The sequence below is a fragment of the Notothenia rossii genome, assembly GCF_949606895.1.
Source record: "Notothenia rossii genome assembly, chromosome: 7".
Classification (NCBI taxonomy): domain Eukaryota; kingdom Metazoa; phylum Chordata; class Actinopteri; order Perciformes; family Nototheniidae; genus Notothenia; species Notothenia rossii.
Genome location: NC_136905.1, coordinates 21,895,274 through 21,911,301, shown reverse-complemented (window position 1 = coordinate 21,911,301; position 16,028 = coordinate 21,895,274). Strand labels below are relative to the sequence as shown.

General features: G+C 41.1%; 1 protein-coding gene across 1 annotated transcript in view; it reads right to left on the bottom strand.

Annotated features, from left to right (window-relative positions):
• Positions 1-16,028, bottom strand: part of ptprub (protein tyrosine phosphatase receptor type Ub) — a 153,360-nt gene that overhangs the window by 27,975 nt on the left and 109,357 nt on the right. The window contains exons 13-16 of the mRNA XM_079692435.1: positions 9,383-9,419; positions 5,946-6,084; positions 4,548-4,702; positions 3,668-3,855 (exon numbers count right to left, since the gene is read on the bottom strand). Coding sequence (XP_079548561.1) covers positions 3,668-3,855; positions 4,548-4,702; positions 5,946-6,084; positions 9,383-9,419 — 519 coding nt within the window. The remainder of the gene's footprint in view (positions 1-3,667; positions 3,856-4,547; positions 4,703-5,945; positions 6,085-9,382; positions 9,420-16,028) is intronic.

Genomic DNA, 16,028 nt, shown 5'->3' with positions numbered 1-16,028 from the left:
TAATTAAAGTTTCAGCTCTGCTGTTGTTTACTCGCAAGACTCTACAGGGAATATGGCTGTAGCTGCTGCACACACACGCCCCTTCACAACTCACTGTAAATTCTTGATCAATGTTTTACACCACATAGGTATTCTTCAGGGAAATAAAAACCTATACTGCCGGGCAGTGTAATATGATACTCCTCATCATTTTCCTTCATAATGGAGAGACACTCTATCAAAACACATACTACAGCAAAGAGATACAAACAAAACAAAGAGGTGTGTATTGATTTTTTGAGTGGAGTGTGTTTTGCCCGTGAGGGACAGTTTAATGAATCTACAAGCAGAGTTCCAGAGGGAAAACCAAGAACCAGAGACAAAAGATGTTTTCTCTTTTCATGAGGGCTGAGGGTGACAAGGATGGATTTTTCCCAGGGGTGTGAGCTCAGCTCTCATCCACAAAGTTCCACCGGGGTGAAGTATTCAGAGATCTGGGCCCGTCATTATGTGCCCTGGAACATACAGATAGAGACAGCAGCCACGGTGACAGCAGGAGGGGGATAAGCAATTCTCTGCAGGAGAAAAATGCCTGTACTTACGGCCCGTCCACACAGCGGCGTGCGCTGTCGCTTGACGGCGAGTCTGAAACTCGACCAACAACCAATCACATGAATCTCCCGCCCCTGACACACAAGCAGCGGTTTGATTGGCTAGAGCTTGTACTGGCATATGATTCGATTGGCTGACGCTTCTGCCGAGGCGTCAAAAGTTGAACATTGCTCAACTTTTGCAGCGAGCCACGCCAGCAACACTCCGCGTCTCTTCCCACAATGCAGTTCGGTGAAAAGTGACGTCACCCCATTCAAAGTGAATGGTGAAGCGTCAACGCACGGCACGCCGCTGTGTACGGGCCGTTACAGTTCAACTCAGGACTTACAACGCGCCACAAGGAAATGGTACAAAAAACGAACCATGATTCACAATATGCAACGATAAAGTGCATGCAGTTTCTGAACCATCTTTGTCTGCGGGACAACAACCTGGTTGATCACAGTGTGTCTGAAATAATGGTTATTGCCTCTATTTTGAATGTAGAGCCAACCATTACTGGATCAGATGACGGGATATCTAAGTCAGTGATTCATCAGAGCAGCATCATCAGCCCTGTGCTGTGAGAGAGAGAGAAGCGTCCTCTATATCAGTCTGATGGTTACCCTCAGAAATTATAGAGCATTTACGCTGCACCATGTATTGAGGAGGGAGGTAAATACTAACATTGCTACCGTGAGGAGGATATTTTGAAGTGACAGGGCATAGAAGACAAAACTCTCTTTCCTAACATTTGATCCGTTTTGCCTTACTACCCAACCCTTCAGACTCCCCTTACCTCTCTTCTGTACCCCACAATCTTTCAGTTGTAGACAGAGGACTCCAACTGAGATATTTAACCTCACCAGGCCTGCAGTCATGACAGAGGGCTTCTTTTGGGGCCAAATGAGGATGATTTATTCATATGCTCAGCGACAGTGTGATCCAGATGCCTTTTTTAACCCCCACTAATTAATTTCAGAGGGTGGTGAGAAGGGCTCATGGAGGATGTCAGAGGAGGATTGATGGCCTCCCACAGCCCCCTAGCAAGAGCCATTTCAGCTAACATGGCCTCTCTAAGCTCACAGTTATCCACAACATGTGGTAATTGCAGGTGATCCTACTTACTACTCACTAACAGCCAGTAATTATAACCAAATGACTATTTCAAATACTTAATTTTGTCTCGATCAGTCTTGGTGGTCTTAAGATTGTCAAAGTCCAATCCCTACTAAAAGAAACTGAGCTCACAGCTCTGAGTTCAAGCGTATATGCTTGCAGAACTCCTCATTCTATGGGCTATCAATTGCATTTTGTGACTGTCATCATAGGACTAGCTACACTTTAAATACGTTTTTGTCCCTACAATGAAAATCAGTTTATTTGGGCATAATTCATTTAAACAGTTAATCATGCAGCAATTCCAAGTGGCAATTTCCACAAAATATTATATCAAATCGACAGAGAAGATAAGCAGTGAGATGTCAGTGATGCATTTTTCTGTATTCATGAGGCTAGCTGTTCTGTTACTTATATGTGGGGCTTCGGTTTCTTCTACTAAAGTCAACTCTCAAATACTTTTAATAATAAACTTATTGAGTTTACTTTCCTGTACCAAGTATACATACTCCAACACTCTCAAATTGTTCAGGCACTTCCTGCATCACAGAGGGTTTGTCCATAAGGTTTATAAGGTCCTCAATATAGTCCTTCCTCCTCCTGCTGTAACAATGTGGAAAATTAAGGTTGAGCACTCCCGCTGAGCGAAGCCTGGTTATTGACCCGTTCCTCCTCCCTGGCTACACCAAGAGCTGTATTGTTACAAAACATTTTTTACTGATTACCCCTGGCTTCTTCAACTCCAGAACAATGCCACCTCCAGTCCACTAACTCAAAACAGCTTTTTTGAACGTGCCAGTTTTCTCCGCTTTGTTATGGAGGAGTGCGCAGGTTAACCAGCCATGGTGTACATCAGTGTAGCCACTGTACCGGACCTTATGGTGCGGGGGGAGCTCAGCACAGCTTTGTCTTGCAACTTTGACAAGTCTCCCCTATGGCAACAAGCTCTGCATGCTCAGAAAATGAAATAATCGATCCAGGCTGAACTAAGTTTGTATTACACACAGTGGCCTTAACAGCAATACTAACACACTATCACCTCACATGATTGAGAGATAATACCTTCCCGCTGCCATGGAAGCACCAACAAAGAAGAAACGTTTTCTGTTGAGACCTTAAATCTAGGCAAAGTGAAAATAGATGGATGAAGTGCGGGTTATTGTTTAAAACATAATTTGTGGATGAGATAAGATAGATAAGTAGGTAGCAGAAATGAAGGGATTCATATACAATAACTTGAAGTTTGAATTGAGACGATGACATTGTGCGTCAAAGAGAAAAGCAGAAAGAGCTGCTGATGTGTTCATACCGTTGATGCTCCTGCCGCAAACAGTTACAGCGTTTCACTTTTGTCAATACAAAATAAACATATGTACTGTATGTATATATATTTGTTTCACTTTACTCAAAGCAACAGTGACCTCTTAAAGTTATAATACCATTATAAAAAGATTATAATATTGTAATATAACAACATTTGTAATGAATGCAGGCACACTTTCATCCTTGGAAAATAAACATATAATATTACGTGACCTTATAAGTTATTGTAAAATGGGTTAGGATTATTTTAATAAAGCATTATAAATGCGTTATAGACATGGTCCTCATACAAAGTGTTACCCAATTTGCAATACGTTTCTTAAGCATAATTAGACCGCTTTTTAATTTTTGGCATGAAAATTGAAGTTAATGTAACCAAGCCTCCAACTGTAGCATTGGATTATGTATATCACCGCAGTTTGAGTGTTCTTGCCTTTAGTTATCCCACTCGATGCATGTCTGGCAAGAATGAACCAATTATACCCACGTTAAATAATAACAGTGAAGGTTGATTATTAACTAACACAATCTTCCTAAGACACTAAGCACCAGAAGCAACACTTGCTTTAACTTAATTTAGTCAGAGTGGAAGATTAATAAGCTGGCTGTGTTGTGCTGTGCTGTGTAAGACAGGAGAGTAGCAGCGCTCTCTCACCTCATACTCCTGTTTAAAGCCATAGCCCTCGGCAGTCTTCATCTGGTTGATGTGCTGCAGAAGGTCAGCCACTCTGACGGCGGGGTGGAGCTGCCCTGTGTGGTATGGGGAGCCTTTACGTCCACACTGGTGCCTCGGGGAGCCCCCCAGTAGGCTGCTGGCCTCGTTCACTGAACTACGGACGTCACCTGCAGCAGACACAGACACATGTTCAATGTCAGCACGACTCAAGCTGAATAACTCATGTGCAAGATGTGATACGATGTAAAACATTAAACATTTAGTAGCATGTTTTGTTCGGAATTACAAATGCTGGTGTTACCATTACATCGTGGGAATCTGTATGCTGATACTGACTCATAGAGTACAGTATATGTTACAGATGTGTCACTTCGATTAAGGTCTGTCTGCACACGGATGTCTTCATATTATATTTTATAGAGACGTGACAGCAGCTCTGTCTCGCATGACGAGTGAACAAGATCAGCACTTCTTGTAAAGTAAACACATCTGTCGTTCCCTTTCTGTGAGACTGACGATATTAGAAAGGAGGTGAAGATGAAACGTACTGACAAGCATCACAAATCATTTCTTTCAATACAAATATGTTACTTCACTTCTCCCTTTTTTTTGCACATCTTGTGGGATTCGTCTTGTGTATCAGCTGCAGGCAGTGAATAGTTGAAGGGGAGTCGAACCACAGAACATTTTTCACACAGCGTGATAATTATCTTTCAGAATGATTCAGGCATTTATGGAGTGAATGAGTGACGGTCAGCAAGATTAAAAAGTGAGGGATGATGTGTGTCAAGTTTGAAATTGCATTGTGTAGTAGTGGTAAGCTGCCAGGTTTGTGCACACTGAGTGTCTTTTGTCTTACTGCGTGTGCCGCAGGTGTGCGCATCCATGAAGGAAAGGGCCATCCTTTCATCCTCCTGCAGAGTGCTCTGGTCTGTGAAACTGCGCTCCATGGAGCCCATATGGCTCTTCTCCTGCCGGTAGGTAATGGGTGTCTTATTCATGTTCACTGGTTTCCTATTCATGGAAACAATACAGGGGAGATTGTAATAGACAGAGAGAGAAAGAGAGAGGAGGAAAAAGGAAATGTTATGTTTAGTAACGAATGCTATGGAGGTAAAAATATAGAGCAACTAAGAGAAAAAAGGTGATAAAGTCCAAATAACTGCTTCATTATTTTCCCTCTACACCTTATGATTGACAGCCAGTGCACAAGCATGTATAAGATGGATCACTGAAACGATGGGAAAGCAAGGGGTGGAGTCACTTACGGATAGTAAGAGTAGTAGTCCCTCCTGGCAAGAGTGCAGGAGAAGAAGAAAAATAATCAAGAAGAAGAAGTAGAGATGTAAGATGAAAGCAATGCCAGCTGAGGGCAGAATGCATTGATTACAGTGAAAATGAAATCCATCCTCCCGTGAGCTCGGCTGTGCAGGCGGCCGTATGACACATGCAAACGAACCAAGCAGGTGCTGGCGGAAAAACTATTTTTTTTCCCTTCTGTCGAATATGTCTCAGTGTTATACTTCAAGGACTAGACCGCAAGGCTTCCCGTCAGAAACATTTTAGCAATCAATTCGCTAAGAGCGGACTTCATGGTGGCTTAGCATAGGAACCCGGGCTAATGTGCAGAGTAGTCGTGACTTTCAGAATCAACATTATTCAATATTAGCTGGGAGGCTGTGTCAGCCATTTAGTAATGATTGCTGGAGCCCTGAGTAACTTCCCATTTGGCACGGCAGGTTCTTCAAATTTTCATTTATCTTATTTTAGTAAGCCAGGTTAAGCCTTATTTGAGATTTAAACTCAGGCTGCCCTACAGCTGCTGCTATATAAATGCCGAGCCAGATGTGTAGATGATGTACTGTAAACCTGCGGGATCATTGGCTAATAATCTCTTAAAGCACACCTTTTCCCTCCCAATTACCATCTCATTTAAGGGTCAGGCCTCTGCTTGGTGTGCGTAATTAAGTGGCTAATTGAATTGCATCCGCCTTTAATTAGATACTCCACACTCAGATAGGCTCTACAGATGTGAGTTGTTTGGTCCCCACGGTGCACCATGAGGCAATGAAAACAATGCAGCACTGGTTGTTGGTTTCAGACTCTATCCTAAATAAGCATGACCTTTTCAAAAGTTCAGCAAAATATGAAAACTGATGACTAAATGGTCCAAAACAAAACATAAAAGACTAAAACAATATGGGGGTGTGCATAATGAGGCATGATGTGCGATCAACAGTTATCAGCAGACTTTTACCCTTTCTTAATGATGATAATAACGGCACCCAGCAGAAGGATGAGCACCACCAGGCCTCCAGCGCACACCCCGAGAATCAGACCCATCTCCTCCGAGTGCTGGGACACCTCCAGAGCTTTGCGGTGATCCTTACAGGCTGCTAAAGAAGCAGAAACACAGATGCACATGAATAAAAATGGCACAATGCAAATACAGTACATACAGAAATAATGTTGAAGGTGCCAAATAAATTATTCATAGTAAGCAAAGAGAGTGAAAAATGTAATGCAGACATGGGCAAATAGAAAACCCACAGCTTCAAATAACTTTAATGAATGCACACAGAACTCAGAGTTGTGTTCTTTTCACAAAACACTACAGACCTTCATAGTGCTTATCATGACTGCTGGGAGGAGATCCACTATATAATAGTCTTCTCAACGTCAAGGCTACACTTCTATAACAGTAGTTATTTCCTATACTTGTTAAAGATAAAAGAGACAAGTGAATAAAAGAAGTGAAGCCTGAAGACAGACAGCGATTGTCCATGCTGTCCAACCTAACAAACCTGTAATCCTCAGACATACATAATGATAACTTCTGCTCTGACAAGCGAAATGATTGGTTTGCATAGTGTTGTCTAAGAGGTTTTCAACCGGCTACTTAGACTGTTAAAGATTTATACTGATGTTTACAGAAAACAAACTGAGTTGAGAACATAAACAGATTGCAATACATTGATGTAGAAGAAGAAACTATTTTCGCAGGATTTGCAAATATGCTAACTCATTAGCTAAGACCCATTAGTCATGTACAAAAAGGAGCGATTCAGCAATTGTTCTTCTGTACAATGACACTGCAACAATAACCTGACACCTTGTGATATTACAATAGTACATATGCTATTGTACATGCACTAAACTCTTGCAGCAAATTTCTATTCAATATGGAAAATAAATATATAAAGTGTATTTTTTCTCCCAGTCACAAGTCATCCTCACAGCCCTACAGTATAATCTCAAGGTGCCCGGGTGTCTGTAAACCTCTGGAAAAGTCGTTATCATAATAGCAGGTTATTCATTTCTCTGGCATAAAGCTCCATACTTATGTAAATGGTGCTGAGCACTGGGTTCTTTTTGTATTGTTGTACAGGGCCCACTGATCTAGTTTTTCTTGAGTGTGTCAGCCTGTCCTCCAGGCCTTAACAACCCCGAAACTAACCATTCTCAGCCTTTTGGAACTGGAGAGCGGCAGAAGAAATCACAGCGGGCCTGGGGATATTGCTCTATCTTGCAGCCTGCTGGGGAAGAATCAGATCTGGGGCAGGGAAAATGAAAACGATGCCATGTTTGAGCCCAACTATCTGCAGCCGGGGGCATATACTGGGGTGCTTTAGAACCCTCTTACCAAAGATGAAAGAAGCACAATATTATTTGAGTATTTGGCAGGTTTTTTTTTAAATCAATGATGGGTGTTTGGCATATGAGAATGGAGATACTGTAATTAGTCATTGGCTTGATATAAGAAAGGATATGTTCCTTCTATATACGCTCAGGAAGTGGCTTTTCGAATTGCTAACTCCATGTTGTTCCAAAAATGTGATTTTTTTTTGTGCTGCTCAACCTACGGACAGCTCATTTGAAAGGTATACTTTACTTTGAGTAGTAGGAAGCGGTTCAGTCAGACTGAATACAAAAACAATGTGTAGTCCCTGTTCACACACAGAGACACGCTATCACCCAAATATGGCTTTATGTCTGGAAGCTACTGTAACTGGAGATAACATAGAATCAGTCCTAACGTGCTGCCCTAAAAAAAAAACACAACTCAGCACTTGCAGTTCATTTTCTTCTGTGACTTCATTTAAAATGACACGTACACGGGAAATACAGGGATGCGTTTTATTGGCGAGAAATGTAGATGAGGAGGTGAAAAATCAATTTCAGTTTTCTGACATTTTGGACAGATAAGGCGGTTTTGCCACATTTAGCCTAGAAATTTCTATTAAGCCAAACACGAGCATGAAATAGATTTCCACATGAATCCCTGCACCTGCCAGCTGCCCGATGGTGGAAATTGGCACTTAGAGGAGAAATGGAAGTCTATTGTTGTGTTGAGCCTGCCAGAGGATCCTTAATTAAACTGTCACCTGGAAGTTGAAATGTAATCTCCAGCTTTGTTATCCAAGCCAGAATCATTTGCCTCCACTTTGCCTGTGATGGGCTGCTTGATAATAAGGGCTTAGGACCCAATGATGCACATGCTATGTAAATGGTGGAGGGATCACGGAGCTCACGAACAGCACCAACAAAAAACTGACCAGTCACACCTTGAAATTGGAAATCTACGTGATGATTTCATTCGTATGTCCTTTTTTTGGTAGATAAATCATCATGTACGTGGCTGATGTAAATCCGCCAATCTTTTCAAAAGATTACTTTTCATTGTGCACTTTTTGTCTCCTTTAACTTCTGTCTTTCTACAGTATATTGATTGTATTGTTAAAATGTTGCTTATTTATCATTTTTACTTTTAGAGCCCGTGTGCATTTCTTTCTTCCTTTCTTAGCTTAGTGTCAAAGAAAAGAGACGAGCACACTGTAAAACTGCATTGACGTGTGAAAGCATAATTAATCAATGCCCGACCGGGTGTCTGCGTGGGGCAGATGGAGTGAGACACTGAGCCGAAATGGCTGGCCTTGCCTTTTGGCTCTATGCTTGAGGAGAGCCTCATCTCTTTTCGTTTTTCACTCTCAGACGATAAAAAGGCCTTCACCAAAGAAAAGACTCCCGCCAAGACAATTTACTTGCAAGGCTCTGCTTACTGTTGCGGTGCTATGATAACTATAAATACATGACTTTTATTCACCATGATCTGACAGTGTGCAACAGCAGGAAGGGCTCTCCTGCCAATAGGACTTAGAGTCAATTTCCTTGCCCTTTTCATGTCCCTGTGAATCCAAATGGTGGAGGTACATAAGATGAGGGGGTGGGGTTTGGCTTTCTTATACTGATAGGTCAAAGTAACTCCATCTGGTAGTTTTGATCTTGAGGACCCTTCTGGACCTTTTCGAGGTCAAAGCCCTCAGATGTAGCTGTCTAGCGGGCTGCTGATGAGAACAAAGAGACTGCCTTTGATATAGTGTGTCCCGGCGTCTGCCCCCAAACAAACAGGATGAAAGCCTGACCCTTAATCCCTCCCCGCTTGTTGCCCTTTTCTCAGAGGCATGCTGCTAAACAACAAGGACCAGTCAGACAACGCTTCTCCACATCCACATCTTTGTACTTGAGAAAGAGGTGAATAACAATGCGGTGTACACTAAACTCACCAATACCGTGAAAATTACATTCTTAATTTCTTATCTTGGAACAATGAGATAATAGACAACATTGCAATGCATAGGAAACTCATTCAAGGTCACAGTGTCTGTGGGAGGATAAATATTCATGTTGAATTACCTTTGCGAGCGATGCGGATGCAGTTTATTCTTGATTCCTGAAAGATAAAGAAAACACAGACATCAGAGGAGGGGGGTGGGGGGGGATATTGCTTAGCATTTTGCATAAAAGAGATGAGATAAAAGAAAATAGGATGTTGTGAGTTGCCGAGCTAAGACACACAACATTAAGTTGAAAATATGGCCACAGCAGATAAGAAAGACACTTTGAGTGAACATTAAAACATGATGTTAGACGGTAACAGGTGAGGACCATAGCTGGATTCACACTGCTGTCAACCCTCTCTGCTGTTTCTGCCCTCTGATTTAATATTCATGTGACTAAACACGAGTGGGTTGCACTACTCCTCTAAAAAAGAAAAACGTAAAGTGTTAAGAGTCCTATTGACGACGTGAGGTTACAAAATGTTTCAAATATGAGAGCTGTGCTGAAGTGTTTGAAAAGGAGATTAAAGATTCTTGCTGAAGGAGAAAATCTGAGCGTTGAAAGGGAGAGTGCATAATTAAAGGGAGGGGATTCAGACCAGTGCACCACTATAAAAAGGAATTAATTGTATTCAAATTTCAACTGATGACATCTCAGTATTATGAAAAGGGCCTTTGTCAAACAGCACTAATGAGATCCAACACTGTAATCCAATTCCATCCAACCACCTCTTGGATGAAATGCATTATCAAATTAAGATTTACAGATGCTAATTCAGGCATTATGGGATAATTATGGAAATGTGCCCATTTAGAAATGAGCAAAAAGCACTTTCCTCAAACTCCAGTTAAATTGCTTTTTTAAATTATCTATTTTATTGAAAATCCATTTCAAGGTGACACATATTTAAGCAAGTTCTTAAATTGATGGTTTGAATCAGAATATACAGACTCAGAGAGTGACAAGAGTATGTTTACCATTAGCAAATGCTTTTTTTGGTCGAGAAAAATTGTGAGATTGAAAACAGAAAAACAGGTAAATGGGCTTATATACATTAAACCTGCATACAACAGCTTGAAAAATAAACGGTAGTATTGGAGTACATTTTGATCAAATCCATTGTAGTTATCATCAGCACAGTGCAACTTTCATTAAATAACAATTTGTTTAGCAATTTTAAGGTATTTGTTCTAATGTTTCGTGTACTTATTATAAGTATTGGAAATTGAAACAATTACATTTACTCAAATACTGAAATAAAGCACAATTTTGAAGTACTTTTCATTTACTGCTACTTTCTACTTCTATTCCATAATACACTTTTTTGATCATGAACCATTGAGGAACTATTAGCATGATGTGCCACTCTACTTGTAGGGGCCAAAAACAGATAGTTAACATGTTAACTATGGCAATGCTAACATGCTAATACTACTATGCCATACAGGAATAATATTAGGTTGTGTTTATTTGAGCATGATAGCATATAATCACAACCTACACTAACTGAGGCTGATGGGAAAGCATTGGTGAATTCTTAAATCCTTGATGAAGATTTGTCTTCTTTTCATTGAAACTACAGTAAGCAACATTTTCTGCAGTCAGATCTATTTAGAGTGGGTGAAAATAAATCTTTCAAGTCAAGAGGTAGTATTGCTATTTGCATGACCTAATTTGAATTGCTGCTCTACAGTTTTAGATCTCAGTGCTGGATTTGACACTGTTGACCACAACGTATTAATTTTGGCAACAGTTCTAAACTGGTTTGAATCCTACCTAAAGGACAGAAACAACTTTGTTTCTATAGGTAACTACACATCTGAGTGGACAAATATGACATGTGGGGTTCCTCAAGGCTCCATCTTGGGGCCTCTTCTCGTTTAACATCTACATGCTACCACTGGTTAAAATAAGGAAAAACAGCTAAATAAGTTACCATAGCTATGCAGATGACACACACATTTACAATTTCACCAGGAGACTATTGAACAAATCAATGACTGGGTGTGTCTCCAACTAAATAAAGATAAAACTTGTTTTTGGAGCCAAGGAGGAACGAATAAAAGTCATTGCCAATATTAGGCATATCTTGCCTCAAAACGATGCAGAGAAACTAGTCCATGCATTTGTTACTTCTAGGCTGGATTATTGTAACTCCTTATTATCAGGGTGTACCAAGAAGTCAGTTAAGTCGCTACAGCTGATTCAAAATGCTGCAGCACGTGTACTAACTAGAGTTAGGAAAAGGGACTCCTGTTCTGGCTGCCTTACACTGGCTCCCTATAGAACACAGGATAGAATTTAAAATGATTCTTCTCGCCAATAAAGCCCTTAATGGGCAGGCACCATCTTACCTTAAATAACTCATTATACCCTACTGTCCTACTAGGGCATTGCGTTCCAAGAATGCAGGGTTGTTGGTTGTTCCTCGAGGCTCTAAAAGTACAATGGGAGCCAGAGCCTTTTCTTATCAAGCTCCTCATTTGTGGAATCAGCTTCCAGTTTGTGTTCGGGCGGCAGACAGCCTATCCGTTTTTAAGAGTACGCTTAAGACCTTCCTTTTTGATAAAGCTTATAATGATAAAATAAAATAATCTAATAAGAGTGCATTGACGTAGATACGTTGTGCCTCTTCACCTATACATTTTAGTTCTTACTCTTTCACTTAAATCCTAAAAACCTAAATCTTATATTTAAAACTTTATCCAAAAACTTTTCCCCTCTCTGACCTCTCCAGGTTCTATTATGGCGCGTTTCCACTGCAGCGCGGAGCTCGCTTTAAGCGTGCCGAGCCGTGCGGGGCCCGTTTCTGGTTGCGCTTCCACTTGGCCTAGTTTGGGCCCGGGGCTACTTTTTCACCTTTTTTCTGGCCCGACTAAATCGTGGTTCTATCGAGGCCAACAAACAGGGCTGAGTCGGGCTGAGTTTGCTAAACTAGAGCGAGAATCGCTGTCAAGGGGGCTACAACTACAACAAGATGAACATATTTGACCGTGATTTAATTGTAATACACGTTTCAAAATGATGCCGAAGTAACAACATACTGATACCAGTTAGTAAAAACTATGAATTAATGCTTTGACAAGTCTGCAGACAGACGGCAGGCGAAAAACCTTTTAAAATGCGTGATCTTCTTATTATAGACACATGCATTTCCAAACATTTGGTCTACCTACGCTGTAAAATGTATTATCTCTTCGATTTACACACTGCATCTATTGCACGTCTGTCCGTCCTGGGAGAGGGATCCCTCCTCTGTTGCTCTCCGGGAGGTTTTCTCCCATTTTCCCCTTTAAACTGTGGGTTTTTCTCCAGAGGTTTTTCATTGTACGATGTGAGGGTCTAAGGACAGAGGGTGTCGTGTTGTCATACTGATATTCTGTACAAACTGTGAAGACCACTGAGACAAATGTAACATTTGTGATATTGGGCTATATAAATAAACATTGATTGATTGATAGGTGTGGACTCTGACCTGAGTTTCAACAGTCACATTAAAACAGTCAGTCTACTATCACCTTAAGAATATATTGAGGATTAAAAGAATAATTTCACATCAGGATTTGAAAAAACTTGTCCATGCTTTTATCTTCAGTAGACTCGACTACTGTAATGGTGTCTTCACAGGTCCCACTAACCCACTAAATCTATTAGAAAGCTGCAGCTGATTCAGAACGCTGCTGCTCGAGTCCTCATTAACACTAAGACAGTGGATCACATCACTCCTGTTCTGAAGTCTTTACACTGGCTTCCTGTGTGTCAAAGAACTGATTTCAAAATACACTTGCTGGTCTATAAAGCCTTGAATGGTTTAGGACCAAAATACATTTCTGATCTCCTGCTAATTTATGAACCATCCAGAACTCTCAGGTCCTCTGGTCAGCTTTCTGTCCCCAGAGTCAGAACTAAACATGGAGAAGCAGCGTTCAGTTATTATGCTCCAAATATCTGGAACAAACTACCAGAAACCTGCAGGTCCGCTGCAACTCTGACTACTTTTAAACCCAGGCTGAAGACTTTTCTTTTTGCCGCTGCTTTTAATTGATATTTAAATGCCATTTTATAATATGTTTCTGCTGCACTATTTATTAATGCTCTTAATTTCTTTCATTTTTGTAAAGCACTTTGAATTGCCTTGTGTTGAAAGGTGCTATATAAATAAACTTGCCTTTCCTTACAGTTTAATAACATGTATCTCCATTGTTACTGATTATATGTTTGTTATAATTCATAATTATTAATCAAATTGCTTTAAAGGTCCCATGTCATGGCCATTTCCACTGATCATAATTCCATTGTTGAGGTCAACTAGAATAGATTTATATTGTGCAATTTTCCAAAATCACTTTGGTTTCTCAAACAGCATCTCTGTAAACTACGTGAATTCACTGAATTTCACTCTCTGCCTTTAACGGCTCGTTGTACCTCCAATAGCTCCAGCCCCCACCCTCCCTGTGAGCACAGTGTGCTCTGATTGGTCAGGACGTTGTTGAGCTCCGTGGAGGTGTGGTTTCCTTGTTTAGCGATACACAGCGAAACACAGCCAAACTCACCCTGAGCACACACAAAGTCACAGCCGAAGTAAAGACAATGAGTGTGGCTTGATATTGAGTAAGAAAAAGGTTGATAAACGCTGTGAGAATGGGTCTGCTGAGAGAATTTCGCCGCGATCCTAACTGTCTGTTATAAGCCTGCAGCCAGGGAGGAGAGATCAGCAGAGCTGCCTGCACTGAGTGTGTGTGTGAGGAAGTCCGTGGATTGGTCAATTTGGACCAATCAGCGGGGGCTTAACGTAACGGCTCCGCGGACGTAACGTAACGGCTCCACGGATTGGTCCATTTGGTTCCGGGTAACGCATGACATCATGCGGTACCCGGAAGAATCAATGGACAGTTACGTATCTCCAACAAGGCATTTTGGGGAGGTATTTTCTGCGTTAAATCAAATCAAATCAAGTTTTATTTATATAGCACATTTATAAACGATTTTTGGTAGAGCCAAAGTGCTGTACATATAATAAAAATAGCCTACAGCAAATACAACAGCACAGATTGTTCAGAATATCAGTATGAGAAAAACGACACCCTCTATCCGTAGACCCTCACATCGTACAAGGAAAAACTTCCAGAGAAAACACACAGTTTTAAAGGGGAAAAAATGGGAGAAACCTCAGGGAGAGAAACAGAGGAGGGATCCCTCTCCCAGGACGGACAGACGTGCAATAGATGCCGTGTGTAAATTGGAGAGATAATACATTATACCGCATATAGACCGAATGTTAGGAAATGCATGTGTATAATAAGAAGATGAATCCACGAGGATGTCAGCTACAATGTGGAAGCCATCAGGGAAGCAGCATGACGAGACCCAAGGCAGGACCGCAGAGACAGGTTCAGCAACGACCCGAAGTCCACGACTTAATCCAGAACTCAGGATAGAGGATCCAAGACACAGGACTACAGCAAGAGGATCAGCCTCGACTCCGGATCCCGGCGTAGATATAGTGTTAGAGTTTTACTCGCTACAGGGTGTCCTTTGAGGGTTTTGACTCTGCAGACCGTTTACATGCATAAAAACCTTCATAACACACAAGGGGACGGGTAATAACCGGAAAAGCATGACATGGGAATTTCTTGTGTCTCCAGAAATGCTGACATTTAAACTTGAGCTTTTGAAGTGACTGGCTTAATTACAGGAAATATTTTCCATCAAGAGCGGAAAATTAATCTGAACCTGAATTTCCTGAATGGAGACAGCATTTCAAATCTTTAATCATAACAAGCTTTGGCCAATTAAAACAAAGTATATTGACATCAATATCTACTATAAATGATAACAGAGAAACTAAAAAGCTTTTTAATGGATCGATGCACATTTGTGAAGCATGCACATCTGAATGGTGGTGTGCCGACTCAGCAGAAGCCATAACACGTCCTGCCGTGCTGTACCAGTAAGCCTCCACAGTACACTCTTAGGGGTTTACATTGTGTGCGTGCGTGTGTGTGTGTGTGTGTGTGTGTGTGTGTGTGTGTGTGTGTGTGTGTGTGTGTGTGTGTGTGTGTGTGTGTGTGTGTGTGTGTGTGTGTGTGTGTGTGTGTGTGTGTAGAGGTCATGAATGACTATTCTGTGGCCGGCAAAGCCACTGTCTCTGCCCACAAGCACCTCTTTAGATGACTCAATCAAAGCAATTAGGGCGGCTTGACATTTAATCTCCAGATAATTATCATGGGTAAATGCCAAATATTGTGTCCTATATACTGTTCAACTAGTCCCACTGCAGCAACTTTGTCAAGAGTTAGGTACAATGTTGCTTCCCACAAACACAATCCAGACAAACCACACATGCTTTGATTTATTGCACTCTACAATTAAATGATAAACTAAGAAGGCTGACAATTTGTTTTTGTGTAAGGTGTTCAGGGTACAATAACCTTGCCGTACATAAAAAGCATTATCACCACTTCCACATGCAGACTCTCTTATTTGCATTTGTTTTATTAAAGTAAATCTGTGACTGCTTTCAATGCCAGGAACCCTATTAGTTCAAGAGCAGAGAAGTGTTTATTCCAACTTATTCCACGATGAGTGGGCATACGGTAATTATGTTTCCCTTTTCTGTATACAATCCAAAAAACTACTACAACAATACCCCAGAGTACATGAATATGCTGAATGCATTAATGCGTCCCTACAAAATCACATTTAGAATGCTAAAATCCTC